The sequence below is a fragment of the Botrytis sinoallii genome, assembly GCF_014898435.1.
Source record: "Botrytis sinoallii strain Bc 23 chromosome Unknown BSIN_008, whole genome shotgun sequence".
NCBI lineage: Eukaryota > Fungi > Ascomycota > Leotiomycetes > Helotiales > Sclerotiniaceae > Botrytis > Botrytis sinoallii.
The window spans coordinates 1289459-1306366 of NW_024066035.1; the positions used below are offsets into that span (position 1 = coordinate 1289459).

At 38.6% G+C, this 16908-nt stretch overlaps 5 protein-coding genes across 5 annotated transcripts; 3 read left to right on the top strand and 2 right to left on the bottom strand.

Annotated features, from left to right (window-relative positions):
* Window positions 1-28: 28 nt before the first annotated feature.
* EAF02_005379 (uncharacterized protein) lies at window positions 29-1241 on the top strand (the record flags this gene model as incomplete). Its single annotated transcript, XM_038901427.1, has 3 exons — window positions 29-149; window positions 200-633; window positions 696-1241. The coding sequence occupies 3 exons, from the start codon at window positions 29-31 to the stop codon at window positions 1239-1241; spliced, it is 1101 nt and encodes a 366-aa protein (XP_038758767.1).
* A 459-nt stretch (window positions 1242-1700) lies between these two features.
* Window positions 1701-5101, bottom strand: EAF02_005380 (uncharacterized protein; the record flags this gene model as incomplete). Its single annotated transcript, XM_038901428.1, has 5 exons — window positions 1701-2040; window positions 2092-4749; window positions 4801-4845; window positions 4894-4939; window positions 4990-5101. 5 exons carry the CDS (start codon window positions 5099-5101, stop codon window positions 1701-1703), a joined length of 3201 nt encoding a protein of 1066 aa, XP_038758768.1.
* A 299-nt stretch (window positions 5102-5400) lies between these two features.
* EAF02_005381 (uncharacterized protein) lies at window positions 5401-6276 on the top strand (the record flags this gene model as incomplete). The annotated part of the gene is made up of 3 exons (XM_038901429.1): window positions 5401-5835; window positions 5899-6040; window positions 6095-6276. 3 exons carry the CDS (start codon window positions 5401-5403, stop codon window positions 6274-6276), a joined length of 759 nt encoding a protein of 252 aa, XP_038758769.1.
* A 437-nt stretch (window positions 6277-6713) lies between these two features.
* On the bottom strand, window positions 6714-7177 carry EAF02_005382 (uncharacterized protein; the record flags this gene model as incomplete). Its single annotated transcript, XM_038901430.1, has 3 exons — window positions 6714-6758; window positions 6812-6966; window positions 7159-7177. The coding sequence occupies 3 exons, from the start codon at window positions 7175-7177 to the stop codon at window positions 6714-6716; spliced, it is 219 nt and encodes a 72-aa protein (XP_038758770.1).
* Window positions 7178-9733: 2556 nt separating this feature from the next.
* Window positions 9734-10654, top strand: EAF02_005383 (uncharacterized protein; the record flags this gene model as incomplete). The annotated part of the gene is made up of 1 exon (XM_038901431.1): window positions 9734-10654. One exon carries the CDS (start codon window positions 9734-9736, stop codon window positions 10652-10654), a length of 921 nt encoding a protein of 306 aa, XP_038758771.1.
* Window positions 10655-16908: the final 6254 nt, after the last annotated feature.

The following is a 16908-nucleotide window of genomic DNA, read 5'->3' on the forward strand; positions in this document are numbered from 1 at the left end:
CGAAGAAATAACAAAATCATCCTTCAAAATGGTGCCAGTTCCAGAAGACCTCCCAGAGATGGAATACAGATACCTAGGCCCATCTGGTCTCCAGGTATCTGCCATCGCTCTTGGTGGTTGGCTCACATATGGTGGCCATGTTGAAAAAGGTATAGCTTCTCAACTTCTTTGGGCTCATTGCAGAATTAACATACATTAGAAAACACATTTGCATGCATGAAAGCTGCCTATGATGCTGGGGTCAACTTCTTTGATTGTGCTGAAGGTTATGCTGGAGGGGAGTCTGAAAGGGTAATGGGTGAGGCCATCAAAAGATTTGGATGGAAAAGAAATGATCTTGTTATCTCGACAAAAGTACCTCTCCATACCCCTACATTTTTACCCCATAAGCTTACAAGAGGCAAAATAGATTTACTGGGTCAAGCCAATGGCGAGAAACTTGTCAATAACATCGGTCTCTCCCGCAAACGTATTATCGAAGGCACTCACCTCGCTCTCGAACGTCTCCAATTGGAATATGTAGATCTCATCTATGCTCACCGACCGGACCGTGCTTGTCCTATGGAAGAGACCGTCCGGGCATTCAACCACCTCATCAACACCGGCAAAGCATTCTACTGGGGAACATCCGAAGTAAGCCCCACAACCCCTCAAAGTTAATTTCCATTCCACCCTCAGAACTAACCCCCCCATAGTGGACCGCTGCCGAAATCGCCTCCGCCCACTCCGTCGCCCAACGCCTCAACCTCATCGCCCCCATAATGGAACAACCACAATACAACCTCCTCGCGCGCCAAAAAGTCGAGGGCGAATTCCTCCCCCTCTACAACGAATTCGGTCTCGGTCTAACCACCTTTTCCCCTCTCAAATTCGGATTCTTGACCGGGAAATACAACACCGGTATTCCTTCCGATTCCCGTCTTGGAACATCCAAAGACGCTTTCGCCGACCGCATGAGAGCCAAATCCGGCGACGATTCCTGGAAAGAAGATATTGCCGCCGTCGAAAAACTCATGCCTATTGCGGAAAAACTCAATATTAGCATGGCGAATTTGGCCATGAGTTGGGTGTTGAAGAATGAGAGGGTCAGTAGTGCGATTACCGGCGCCAGTAAGCCGGAACAGATATTTGAGAGTGTCAGAGCGTTGAAGATTAGAGAGAAATTGACCCCAGAGATTATGAAAGAGATTGATGATGTTTTGGGTAATAAACCAGAGCCATTGGCTAAGAGATATGTTTAGATCTATCCATGGGAAGGTTAGGCTGGGAATTTATAAAAGTTACTAGGTATATAGATGATGATGAAGGTGTGGGAACGATAGATAGCGATATCTGATACTACATATTTTCTCTGTTTCCCGCGTAGACACAAAGGTTTGAATAAATATGAATTGCTCAGATAAAATCAAATAAATCTCTAGGATTTATGGTATTGCCTATTTCACATGTCATTCGGCTTGAGTGACAAAAACTACCAAAATATGTGCAAGAAGTTGCGAATCGACTTAACTTGGCCATCTCCTCCATTTCGACTCCAAATCATGTCGTATTGCTTCATTACTTTCACCACTCTCGCATCCTGCAGATACAACCATACAGATCAATAATTATACACCACCAAAATCTCTCCAGCAAAACTCATCTTTTTTCACCCCCTGAGATAAATCAAAACTCCCCATCAAAATCTTCCATCCACCCATTTATTTCTTGCCCTTCTTTGCACTAGCACTCGCCTTCTTGGCTGGCTTCTTCTTGGGCTTCTCCTCTTCCTCATCTTCGTCATCAATCATACTATCATCTTCATTACTCTTAGCCTTCTTCTTCGCTGGCTTCTTGGCCGGCTTCTTCTTAGGCTGCTTAATATATTTATCCTTTTTCAAATCGGCCTCTTCATCGTCATCGACTGGTTCTGCAATGACTTCTCCGTCATCTTCTTCCTCGAATGCTTCTTCCAAATCTGGTTTTACGGCAGCGACCTTGGCGGGCTGGAAGACGTTACTTGCCTTCATAAATGGAACAGGATGAGAACGTGCGTTATAGCTTTTGGTTCGTTAGTATTGTTAAATTTGAGAAGGATTAGTGAAGACTTACGATCTTGTAAAATTGGCTTTAGTTTGGGTTTCCAATTTGATACTTTCCATATCTTGTTCTCCAACACCCAGTTCCATGATATAGTCCCAGTCCTCCCTGGTCAAGAAATAACTGTCCATGAGATCGATCACATCTTCCACAGAATCTCTGCCCTCGACATCGAGTCGGCGAATGAGTTTGTCCCAGAGAACGGGTAAATATTGTTGACGAATTTCATGACGGTCTCCAGAAGATCGCAGTCGCATGTGTGATTGGATTTCTTTCACATAACGAGATAGCTTTCCATACTTGCTATTGTTACCAAGCCAAGATGTAAAGTTGGTTCTTCCGATCATCGAACCAGATATAAAGCTTGATGGTCGAACTGCACTGAAGACTGCGTGTGTAGGCATAAGAGACCATTGTTGTTGGGACCCGTGAATCATTCGATCAACTAAGTCACCATCGCTAATGCTCTCTGCTGCTTGGTCTACAAGTTGAAGTACTTTGAGTCTGTGCTCTTTAGGTGTATCGGAGCTGACGGCTAGTTGTGGCCTGGTATTCAGGTAGTTTTCTTGAATCATCAAGGGTGTAAATTCATGATCGTTGAAGTAAAGCTCGATCTTGTCGTTTAAGGTAGATTTGCTAGCAGGAGAAAACATGTGACCACCGAGGAGCTGACTAGTGATGTCCCATGGCTTAAGAACAACATGCTTTTCCCAAGCTTTTGACATTTCCTTGCCTTGGTCAAAATTCATGGCTGTTTGATCAAGTTTGACTGTAGATATCATATTGATGATCTGTCGGATATCCTTATTGCTGCCCTCGATAAGAGCATCGATGACTTGAACCGGGAGCTTCATACCTTCTCGATGACAGATGGTAGCGATACGTGAACGTACCATATCAACCGTTGGTCTCCTGAATGGCATGTCGAATGTCACGAAATCAAATGGCTTCATTTTCGGAAGCTTGCGGTCATTACAGATCAATATCATGGGGATATCGGTCGTCTTGCAGATTTTGGCAAGAGCCCCTACACCACCTCGATCTCCAGATGACATACCATCAACTTCATCCATGATCAGGACCAATTTCTTCTTAGTCTTATCGACATCTTTCCCGTCGCCTGCGAAATAACCTAGAACGGAAGTGTTGTTCAGTACTTCACTTAGCCCAGTTTCAACAAGTTTTTTGCTTCGAACATCACTAGCGTTTCTCTCTAGTATATCATAACCAGCAAGTTTGGCAGCCAAATGGGCCGCAGTCGTTTTTCCGATGCCTGGCGGACCATGAATAATGATGGCTCTGTAACCTCCAAGCCCATCCGCACCCCTCTTTTGAAAATTATACTTGTGCGCAGTTTCCCAGCCCTTAAGCCAAGCCTGGATCTTTTCAACTTGACCTTTATTACCACAAATTTGATTCATTTGCGTTGGTGCATACTTTGTAGTCCACAATTGCGATGACGTTGGCACTATCGCTTTGCGGGGAGCTGCTGGTATGGATGATTTTCCTTTTGCTGCAGCAAGCTTTTGAGCCTCCTTTTCCGCTTTCTCCATCTCCGCAGCCTTTATCCGCTCCTCTCTATCCATCTCAGCCGCGTCTTCTAGGATCTTCTTTTCTTCAGCTGCTTTCTTTTCGTTGTTCTTCTCCGCAGCCTTTCCGTCGCCACCATTGGCAGGCAGCGTTCTTAAAAGATGAAATAGACCATCTTCGTCAATGGTCTTAATTTTTAAAGTACGTATCTTTCTAAGTTTACTCGGGCCAGCATCCTTTCCAAGTACGACGAAGTTTGTTTTGCTGCTTGGTGCACCGGTGATTTTGCCTCCATATCGCTTGACGAGCTCTATTCCCTCATCTCTTGAGATTGTCTCAAGCATTCCCGTAAAGACAAATGTCAAACCTACCAGACAGTTTTCAGCACCTTCAGGAATTTCCGCACAACCTGCAGCTGGGCCTGAGTTGCCACTGCCTCCACCAGCTCGCCAGTCAAACTTGGCACTGTCATCTATCGGAGGAGGGGTTGGGGCTCGAATTGTTGGAACGCTGTCTAGTATTGCCTGTATACTCGAGCTCTCTGGAGCAGATGCTTTCTTGGGCGGGGCGCGAGGTTTTTTGGCGGGTGGTGGCTTTGAACTCTTGCTATTAGAGGGTTTCTTAGCAGGAGCAACGTCTTCTTCGTCCTCGGATTCCAAATCAATAGATTTACGCTTCTTGCCATTCACAGCAGAACTTTTCCCTAGCTTCTCAACTATCATCATGTCGTCGTCATCGTCGTTATCAGGCACAACAAAAACGTCTTCATCGCCTACATCTTTCATTTTGATGTCCTTATCCTTTGTGGTTGGCGTAGATTTCGACTTTGACATAACTCTCTTGGGTTTTGGTAGGACCTCTTCGTCGCTGTCAATTTCGATATAACCATCATCCTTTCGCTTGCCTGTCTTTTTTGCATCTGCTGCAAATATATCATCGTCTTCATCGAAGTCATCATCATCTTCGATCACTTTGTATGTTGTAGACGCCGTTTTCCGAGTAGAAGATCGAACATTCGCTTCAGCTGGCGGTAGTTTTGCCTTTGCAGGAGTCGATGTTACTTGTTTAGCTTTGGGTTTACTGCTCGAAGCAAAGAAGTCATCCGCGGTCGTTTCCTTTCCTTCGGGCTCTTCATTTTTTCTAAATTATCAAGTCAACAATGTAAAAAGAGGAGGAACTGGGCAATCAAACATTGATTTCTTAGGCGCAGCTTTTTTGGGTTCGGGCTTTTTTGGCCTGGAAGACTTTAGTAGGAGCTTAGCAGGATTGCTTTGAGAAGCATACAATGGTTCTTCGTCATCTTCGCTATCTTCAATAACCTTGCGACTTTCTATAGTATATTAGTATCATTCAATGACGCAAGAAATTTGAGCAACTTACTGCTCTTCTTTTTCTTAGAATCTTCCTCCTTCTTGTTCTCCTTTCCTCGAATGGGTGTAGCCGTAGAAGTTCCAGGTTTACCTCCAAAGAAGCTTCTAATATCCGCAGGCATACTGGGCGGATTTAGCATAGCTCTCCTTGAAAATACTACGAGTTTTACAGAAAACAAATTCGTTGATAGAAGCAATTGCTAGAAGAAAATGATGCTGTGAAGTACCTTGTATCTTTTTGGTTACCTACAGTACGGAATACGCGACGACCCGACGCGGAAGTAACGCGTTGCCACTTTAAATTGATTTCACCAAAAAATTACTGCTGCCTCAAATATTAGGTAAATATACTGAACCATCGAATTTGAGGATCTAGGATTTCTTTAGATTTGGTCGACAATAACGTCCATAGCCATCCACCATGAAGCCTCAAAGTTTGCAGAGCTTCACGGCTCAATTCGGGAGGCTTTCATTAGCCTCCAATACAATCCGACCTCTTGGTCCCATCCTAGCCCAAGCCTCAGCTTTCTCCGCACCTTCGAACCACACTTCCCCTCAGTCTCATCGCCCGTTTTCTAGCACAGCCGTCAATTCAGGCAATTGGCTTCTGCCTACTATGCCAGAAAAAAAGAGATCGCGGAAAGGAAGACCTCGTGTGCCGACAGGAGGATCAGCTAGAGGTACCACTTTAGTATGGGGGGAATATGGTTTGCGAATGTGCGATCATCATCGCCGTGTTAGTGCGCAGCAATTGAAGGTTGGAGAGGATGCTATTAAGGTCAGACTGAAGGGTATGAGATATCGATTGTATAAGAGAGTTGCTGCCCAAATTGGTGTATACAGCAGTGGTAACGAGGTAAGCACATGCGCCAGGGATAATTCTAAGATCACAAGAATAGAGGGCCTAATGGTTTCATAGGTTCGTCAAGGTAAAGGAAAAGGTTCCTTCGATCACTGGGCTTCCAGAATTGCTGTCAGCAAGATCATATTCGAGTTGAAGGGAGATGTACACGAACAGGTCGCAAGAGATGCGTTTCGATTAGCCGGTAATAAAATGCCAGGTCAGTAAACACCACCGCCGTATCCTTCTTATATGCTGATTTGTACAAACATAGGTCAATATGAGTTTGTCAAGAAGGGAGATCCTCCGGTTGTTGGAATCACAAAGTTAGATGGAGTCACCATGGAGGAATTGAAGAGACCAAGAAGAAAGATACCTTTGGACTCGATACCTGTCGGCTCTACTGCAGAAACTTTACCATCTAGTGTGTCGACGTCGACATCACCGGATGCGTAGGACGAGGAAATGTATATTGTATCATAGAGCGTATCGGCATTTCTAGCCCATAAATGAATGGAGATGTACAAAATCACACTCCAGATTGCAGTAAATGTTTGACCAGATTATGGGTAAGCGGTGTCATGTAGAGGTCTCAGTATACCGCCAGTTCCAGATTACTTACAACAGTCGACGTCCTCATTTCTAGATATGTCAAACGCGGCGCGGCCAAGGAGCTTCAGATAACAATATCAATACATATCGGTAACCCAGTGCTTCTCAAGAAATAGAACGACTGATTTGTAACTTCCGTTGTGATCTCAATGAAGATCATTTTTGACAGAGTAAAATACTCCATCCCAAAAGCAAAAGCATGCTTCAATAATCAATCGTATTGAACGCCACAAATCCCTGTCTGACGCCAGTGCCTTTAACCCAACGTGATTCTCTCCGCTCTATTCAGATTCCGATTCATCTTCAACCTGCGTCTCCTTGAGTGCCTAGGAGTAACCAAGTCAGCCACATCAAATAGACCATAAACGTAAAAGCATACAAACCTTTTCAGAAGTGCCTTCAAATGCACCAACTTGCTTTCTTGGATAAGCAAAGTTTCGTCATCTAGATCCTCAACGATATATTCATGATGCGACTCTGCATCTATCTTGACAATGAGAGATTTGATAGATGGATCGCACTCCACAAGGGTGCCTTGATTTCTTGTTAGAATGGTTACATTTATGTAATTCTAAGCAAACTTGTACCAGACAAAATGCGCACTTGCATCATCTGTCGGTGTATACTCTGAAGTGTTCTAGAACACTGGCTGGATGATCCAGGATCAAAGGGGCAGGCTAGTGAAAGCCTGGTAAATAACATGGTGAAAATTTGCTAAATACATACCTCTGATAGCTCGTGTCATGATGGATGTATGGAGCGCTTCCTTTTCTTTTGACTTTTGAGACGCCTGAATCCTCGTGGTATTTTATGTGCCTCTTTGATAAATGGTGAAGGTCTATTGATATAAAGCAAGTCGGCTGTGGATAGTGGCCCGTGCAGATTGAGATTCACCTTTCCTATTACGTATTTTTGGGACCAGAGCGCACCAGGAAGCTCCAGGCACTGCTAGTCTACAATATGAATTTACCAATTTCATAATGAAGCAGAATGAATATCTGTGTAGACAAATCTTAACATAGGATCGCTACTGTACCTACTGTCCTCCATGGTGCACTTTGGCAAATTCTAGGGTGTTCGAATTCAGGCTACATGGGGGCATTGTTCTACTCTTTCGCAACGAATAAATTTCTCTATAATCTACTAGATACGGTATAAAGCATTGAAAACAAATATCTGTACAAACCGTTTTCAATTTGGCATCAAGCACTCCTTACGATTTGGATGACCAGTCTGCTATGAGAATTTAATACCCCAGATTTACAAATCAAAGTATCCTGGGATGATGAATCTCGGTAATCTTCCCCCTTTATATGGTGTGCCAGTTATACCTACTTATAAAAGCTTAATGATTGCTGTGCATTCTTTCAACCAAAGTCATTGCATGTTTGAGGAATACTTGAGAGGATATTCCGGCAATCGTTCATACTACCAATGGATAATAATCTTCTGCGTTTTTCTTTTGGCGAGGACGAAAAGGAGGAAGGGTCTTTGGCTTTCATCTTATGATTATATGTTACTATGGTAATTTGAAACTGCTGCGAAAATTTATCGGAGCACAAAGTCAAAGCTTGATGAGTGCAAGAATTGAGACCTCAAAGGAGAGTCAGCTCGCTGCTGGACAAAATATTTGATCAGTTGACTCAGTCTATGCCAATGGTTATTCGATCTTGCATAGTTGCTGAAGTCTGAATGATCAAATACGTCTTCGACATCAGAGCCATATCGAGGCCCATCCTCCATAGGTATATCCGCAAAGTATCGCATCTTGTGTGGTCAAAATTATACCTTCTCGGTCACCTAACAATTTTGAAAGCCTTGTTTGAGACACCAGGTCTGCTATTGAATCTCTCATGCGGTCTGACAATCTAGTCTCCCACTGTTGATGTATTTGTTAAACATAAAATGGTGGATTTGTTGATACAAGGAAGAGTTTCAGCTCTAACATTATCCACCTTGTCACTCAGAGTGTAGGGCACTTGCCAAAGGGTGTACAACATACCCAGGGAAATATAGGTTATGAATGCTCGGCATCAACCTGCATTGATGATTCCCTGATGAATATTTCTATCGACAATTGAATAATCGATCATCAACAACCGGTCGTCGAAATCCAGCCTCCCAATCAGTACCCACAAAACATCGACAAAATCTTGAGTGTGCCCATTAGCCCCTCCTTGGAATCCTCCAACCCACAATGACCAAACCCCCCATTAGCCCCTCTGTATTCTCTTCACGGCCCCCTTTAGTCGTTTTCTTCTCTTTCCTGCTTTCACCGCGTGCCTAATTCCATGCATATATCCCGGCATTTCATCATCCCCAGCCTCACAACCCCATGTATGCACCGCCTTCACAAATTCACGCCCGACGAGCACAGCAGAGGTATCGCTATGCCAACTTCTTCGATCATTCTCTTCCTCTTTCACAACTTCTGTGACACATTGCTCGAGTTTGTATGTTATCGATCCGCTTTACATCTCTGTGTTTTAGCATTCGATGTTGAAACGTCTGGCTTCGCGATTGCCAAACTAAATTCGTGACGCTTGTCTTCCAATTTGTGGGCTTTGATACTTCTTCCACTTAGAATTTCAATAACAACGAGCCCTAATTTTGAATTTATAACTCCCTTATGTTGAAGCGTAGTATAAATTAAGATAATGAATGTTCTTTGCATATTCTATTTTATCTGGAAAAATAAAATCGGCACGGACAGAGCGGAACACGCGCCGAGCCCGTTATCCGAGAGCTGTTTCCCCAGCTCTCTTCCAATTGGTCAGTTTCAATACAAGCTTCCTAGGCCACCGTCACCGGCTATTTCGGAAAGGGAAAGACCAAGACACAAGGACAAACTGACACACTTTGAATCCATTTTGTCTAGAATGTACGGGGTAGCAACAGCAGAACGAGGCGTAAGTAAAGTGTTAGGATTTCTGGTACATATTGTATTACGTATCCTGGGTATCCGGATATCCTCACTCATTTCTTTATTGTTTATAGGATTCTTCTTGTCCTCCGCCAGAAAAGGTATACAAGCAAGGCTTACTCTCTTATCCATCCTTTGTTTTTACTCACCAGCGTGCTTGTTTGTTGTTGGAATTCGTACTCGTACAAAAGCGCGGGAATACCTTGCTTGCCACTGTTTGCGACTGCGAGAAAATAGCTCATACAATTGCAATTCTTATTAATACAAAAGAAGGTTTTGAATGACGAGTCTACCTTAACAAAGCTATACCCATATCTTTCCATCTTCCAGAGCGACTTGGTTCCTTTCTTACCCAAGATAATCATCAAATATATAGATATGCCATCAAGATATCAGAAAGATGTCTGCCAATGTATCAATCGTCATCGTTTCTCCTCAGTTCTCCTCGTGTTTTCGATAATCTTTCCCAAATTTTCCTGCGCACAGATCCCAAACGCAGTGTCAACGACATTCATCACTTCGGCTACCCCTCCTTCATCCACCCCTCACATCTTAAATGTCCGTCAACTCTCCTCCAGTACAGATCCTGACGGGGAAGAAAAATCAAGCCATGTCTACAACTACTATTTCGTCATAGTCGCTGTTCTCGTAGTCATCGTTTTCTTCCTTCTCCTATATATTACCCAGCGACGGAAACGAAAGGCACTACTCATACGACATAATGGTCAGACTGCTTTGGCCCGCGATGTACAATCGTTTGCAGATTTCAGAACGAGATTTGGACCGAGAAGAGCGGGAACGGGGCTGATGGGTATGACGATGGGATCGGTGGGCGCAAATAGAGAACGACAAGAGGGCTTGGATGAGAGGGGTGAGGCGCCCCCGGCTTATGTGGAGGGCGATAAACCGCCGAGTTTGAGGAGTGAGGATGGGGTTACTATGGTGGTTTCTCGTGAAGATCATGCCAATGAAAATGGCGCATCTAGTGTGCCAACTGTGGGGGCAGAGACTACCAACAATTCTATGGAACGAAATATGTCGGATGTAGAGTCGAGACTATCTGCGGAGCTTTCGCGACCTAGCGCTACGACTGCGAGTAATTCGGCAAGACGGACATCGATAGGGGGATCATCAACACCAATCACAAGCGCAGCAGATTCGAATGAAGAGGTGGGATTAAGGCCATTGAGTCGAAGTACATCGGCGCGTCCACCGTTAGGACCACCTACATATTCCGAGACCTATCTGGGTGGGCAACCTGATATAGCGAGACCACCTGCCGCGGTGACCCACAACTGATTTTATTCAGAAAGGAGATTGATGAGTGGGACTAGAACCTCATCTGAAATGCGATGTAGACAGTTTTAGTCGCAGGATGGCCGAATTAACATACGAACGATTTTTATATTGGTCATTTTATATGGGTTATCATTGAACGGCAGGCCGGCTAACGAGGATACGGATGGCACGGCTGGATTGGACGAGGTTCTGGGCATGGAATTGTATATGGATATCCACAGGATGTAAGGGCTTTGCGAAGGCGTATCTTTACGTTTATGAATATTAGTTATGAAGGATCATTGCGATGTGGTTATTTTGTAATACAGTCGGATCATAATAAATATGTATATCAAGGTCAAATACCCCCTATTCTAAAATTATTTTATGGTTAGAAGCCTAATAGTTGATGGTGATTTCATTCGCATATTCTAAATCCGCTTCATCTTTCTTCCTCTTTCGAGAATCTCACATCTCACATCTCACATCCCACATCTTACAGCCCCAACAAAACAAACAACTAACTCCCACACCAGTCCCCATAATCCAAAATTCAAACCCCAACACACACTACAGTAACAAATACATTCGACCCGCATACATAATTTCACAGCGCCTCCTATACTCCCATACTCCTACACAATTTTTTACTTTGAAAGATCCGTCAAGTCTGGGTAGTGGAGATTGAAACCCAGTGGAATAGATGGGATGGGTTGACTTGGGTTGAAAAGAGGCAAAGACAAGATAGGCGAATTAAGGAGGCGGGGAAGTGGATCTTTTCGGGTTATGTGTTTGGAAATGGATTTGGAAATTGTGGGTTGTCTTGGAAAGGTAGATAGATGGATGATGGGTTAGATGGGGAGGTTTGTGGGATATATATTGGTTATGTGAAGTAAGTGAAGTGAGGAGAAGTGGAAGTGGAAAGCAAGGGGTTGATTATTTTATTGGCTGTTGATTTTCAAAGAGGTAGGTTTTGGGTTTTGGGTTTTTGGAGACGGATTGGAATGGGATAGCGTGGTTGGGTGGAGTAGATGGATGGGTAGATGTTATCGGAGTTTTGGGTAGAGAATCGTTGGTAGTAAGGAGGGGGGTGTGTGTAGAGTGTATTTTTAATGTGTTTTGTTTAGATAGGGAAGATGGAGTAGTGAGTTATGAAGAATATGGGTGGGGTTTTACACCTAAGATAGGGTGTGTGGAAAACAGAAGTGATGCTGAAGAGTTCGTATATGTTTATTGTATGGCTGAGGTTATATGCCTTTCACTTCAGTACAGTCAGATGGAATCATATACATGTAGAAATTTAGGTAAATTCATTGAAGATTATGGAAATAGCTAATTCCTGGAAACGATTTGGTTGTTAGAGAAGAGTTTGTGTTGGATATAGGAATTACAGATGATGCTTCGCTACCCCTACCTGATAAATTCACAGAGTCGCATGTCCTTGTCATTATTAAAGTCCCACGTAAAATCTTGTGACCTAAGTTTGACCAGCCATTGCCCTTGCTTTTTGTTCCTATCTTGTCTAATAGAGGACATAGCTCTGCCATAGTTCGCTCGGTACGAGAGACAATTCTTTAGCGAGGAGATTCTTTCGCATAAGGCGATCTTCGAGTAGTAGGTGAAAGAAATGGCCATGGTAAATGAGGCCCAAATCGATGATTGTGTCGCAAGTATACTGTGCTTCGGGCAAACGACAATGCAACCAGGAGATTCCCACTCTTCAAAGGGTCAAATCATTCTTTATTCCATCAAAAACTTCTCCCCATTCGATAATAGGTTATTTCAAGAAACAAAACCGGAGCGTTAGAGCTCTTATAGTTTTGGCATGTCTTTGAAAAAATCTGGTAAGCGATGACTTAGGGCTAGTTTTGGATATAAAATCCGTGCTGAATCCGCTGAAATAATTTGTACTTTATGCCATCACAGATTCCGCGATAACATCAATCCGCTTCAAAAAGAATGAATTATTAATCTATGGTTTTATAATTTGGATATCAAATCCGCCAAATAATTCGTGGTTTTTCTAGAATATTCAATTTAAACTTCAATTCGATATTAAAACCCTATATTAAAATTGAGAATTATATAAAAAGCTTTAATAGAGTAATGATCTTGAAAAAGTACTTAGAATTGAAAAAGAAACACATTTTGATTTTATCTTTCTTCTTCTTTTCTTTTCAAAAAAAAACCTTTTTTTAAAGTATTTTTGAAGCTATTTTCTATATATAAAATTATTTCAATGGCTAATGATGTAATCATTATTCAAAACACCTCAAAAGTGTTTAGGAAATCGAAAATTATTAATAATAATAGTAATTAAAAATTTATATCTATACGAAAAAGAGGTAGAAGATCTCGAACTCGAAGTTTCTTTCCCTCAATTTATTATTTCAAACAAAAACCTAAATCTATAGCAAAAAATAATCGAATCTCAAAACTAACTTTGAGATTATAATACCTCCTCCTTTTCTTTTATTAGAAATTCACTATCCAACTCCTTTTATAATAATAATATCATCTTTAATTAAAAGAAGATATTTTTTATAAAAAAGAAAAGCTATATATAGGTATTTAATTTAAATAAAGCTTATTTTAATTATATTAATTTATAATATATAGCAGGATTCCGAAATCAATAAAAGATTCTTAACAAATATTGATATAGATAGCGATAAGAATGATGACAACGAGAGAGATGTTAATAATAGCTATAATATCAATCAAAACCCAAAACATAATATCTATAATAATTCAAAAAGTGAAAAGAATCCTTTACTGATATTATTGAAAGAAAGAATAAATTAGTGGATTCGGAAATTGAGATTAAAGATATTTCAAAGAAATTTACGAATCAGTTTAAATGGAAACTCTACGAAAAGTTTTTTTTAAACTTAATACAAAGTTATCTATAAAAGACTAGTTAACAATCAGGTTAATTCACTGAATAGAGAATATTTTATTATAATCAATTTATATAAGCTATTGCTTTAGAGCATAAGATACGCATTAATAGTAATAAGAATCTAATTGGTAATCAAATTAAAAAGAAAATCAATTCGATATGAATATTCTCTTTTTTTATTGTTTATTTAATCTAATTGATTTGATTTAGATTAAGGAACATTATGTAGAGTGTTAGTATCTTCTTAACCTATCTGATTGGGGCATTAGATTCAATAAAAAAAACAATACTATACAGCCTTATGCATCTAATCATTTATGGAAAATGCTTTTACAAGCAAGCAAAGCTAATAATCGAAAATATTGTTAGTATTGAAATTACTATACAGAGAGCTGGTCGATTCTTCAATTTCTATTCGAAACTTGCACAGCTAGTAGTAAATTTGCATATCACCCTACAGCTTTAATGCAATAAACAATTGTTTCTTCGAATGAGGAGGATAATCTTGCTGATTCAATATACTCTATACCTTTCTCAGATAAGAGCGCTAAAAGATGGAATAAACATAGCTCTGGAACACACAAGATAAGGAATTCATATTTTTGAGATATATTTTATTATTAATTGATTTATAGTTAGAAATAGAGTGATATAAACAATCTATTACGAGCTACATATTATCAAAAAGGCCTCGAAAAACTGTCTTTTCTGAAGTTGTAGATAGTTTACTTCATATTAATGAATCTTTAAGAGATTTTAATAAATCGAAAAACCACTCTAGTGCCTTACATACTCAAGTCGATAACCTACTACCCCTTTAGCACCAAGCATACTATATGATCGCATAAAACTACCCTAGCAAATATGAGTCTCTAGGGGCCGATATTGCTTTTAAGCTTGTTGATTTCCTATAATATCCGGTGTCTGGTATTCGTTAATCTTATAGTGAGCTGTTGATGTTTATATATATAGGCTTATTTCAAACAGAGTTTGTGGATAAGATCTGTAGAAAGCTTAAAGAGTAGTACAAAAAAAAAAATAATAAAATACCTCTATTATTCGCTCTTTTATAATAAGCTTTAAATAAAAAATGGCTTCTAAGTTCTAATAGTTTTTGATTTGGTAATTCTATTTACTCTATTCTCTTTATTATATATTTTTATTAATATAATCTTTGTATTTATTTAATTAAATATTAATATTATATTTTTCAATACCTTTATCTTATTTGATATTAATAATATATGAGTACGAATAACATCTATTCACTAGTCCTAGGTATGTGAAATAAAGAATATAAGTATATAATAACTGACTAATGAAAAATAACGAATGAGAAACAACTAATGAGAAATAGCTAATAAGAAATGGTTAATGAGAAATGGCTAGTAAAAAATGGCTAATGAGAAAACTATAAAGTTTAGCCTCTCAAAATATAATATCCATTAATAATAGGGGTTGCCAGCTTCATTATTCTTCGAAGAAAAATGCTATCTGTGTCTTTAATAGTTTACCTCTTTGTATGAAATACACAATATTGTAGTATTATAAATTAAATCAATAATCTACTCAATTAATAAATAGAAAGAATAGAAAACGCACTTTCAAAATAAATAATTATAAAGAATTCAGCTACCTCTTGAATTGCTACAAAAACAGCAGCATTTCATTTCTAACATTTTCCACCAAATGCAAATTAATCCGAAATCTTTTTAATTAAACATTAAAAAGAGGCTTTTTTCAAAAGCAATTCAATCGATTTTTGATATTTTTTAATCTTTTGTAATACAACCACTATACTCAATTAGTAAGAAAAAAGCTTAAAAATCAAGAAAAGATTTATTTACTCTCCACTTTTTATTGGTGAGCTTTTTTAACAACTTCTGCTTTTTCTTTTTTAGACTGCTTTCTTGCATTTTAAACCTTTACTTTCAAAGCTTTCTTTATATTTTTATTTTAAAAAAAGGTGATCTTTCATTTACACCTAGTTTTTATTTATTTGTTAATCTCTTTCTGATATTAGTATATGATATAGCTTCTCTATATAGTACGTTTGTAGTTTATATTACAACTACAGGATTTCCTGGAATGTAGTGTTTTCAAAACCTAGATTTGAATTATTTCAGTTTATTATAAAAAAGGTTTCAAATATTCAAGGGGTGCATACCTAAAAAGCTTTAAGAATAGGGGCAAAAGGAATAAGCATTGAAAAATTAAATATTTAGAAATGTGTATTTGTAAATTAATATATTATATATCACATAATTCAATTAATTATATTATTTATTTCTCATGGAATATAGTTATTTCAAATACGAAAATATTACAAATAGTACAAACAATATACTTTTAGAAATAATAATAATAATAATAATAATAAGCATTATATTTATAATATTGAATTTTTTCTAAGCTTCAAAGAATCAAAAAGATACCAATAGTAACTAAATCTAATAAAAAAAAGCTATAGGGAAAGTAAGAAGAATATTTGCAAAAACAAAAAGCTAGAAATGTATACAATCGAAAGGCAAAAATGATATTTAAAAAGCTAGAAGTCGAAAAAGAGAAAGATAGAAAAAAGTATCAGATTTCCTACACTTTGAAAGTACTTTGCAAAACTTCTGATTTTTTAAAGGTATTGAAGAATAGATAAAATAAAATGGTTGTACAAACTCGATTGAATATTGAAATACAATAATTCTAGTACATGGATCCAAATGAAAATCTGATTTTAATTAATTTTATTTAAAAAAGTATTAAAAACAAAAAACCTTATTCAAAATAATAATAACTCTATATTAGAGTTTGAATCAAATAATTCCGAAATAGATTTTGAGAATTGGAAAGTCAATATTGATAAGAAAGAGAAAGAGGAAGAGGAGGAATCTAATAATAAAGAAAAAAACAATAAAATTAGAAAACTTGAAAAGATTAATTTGAAAGATTAAAATATTAATCAAGAATTAAAACAAGTATAAAGGTATAATATTTATTAATTCTATAAATGCTAATATATAAGTTTAGACAGTTAGACTTTCTGGGATTTTGATTTGAATTAGAGCTTGGAAAGTTAGTGTAGAGTAGTTTATGATTAATTTAAAGAGTTTAAACGAAAAAATTAATAAAGAATCTTTGGATTTTTTATGGATAAAAGATTCATCTAGATAGGTTTATTTTGATTTTTTCTTATTAGTTATTTTTCCCTAGCCATTTCTCACTTACTATTTTTTATTTATTATTATATCAAATTATTAATATATTAATAGAGTATATTTATATCCTAATAAATTTCTTCATAAAATATTTAATTGTTGACAATGTGTTGTTTAGAGAAATCTTGTTTTTTGGAGTTTTGATATTTTGAAGCTAGAGG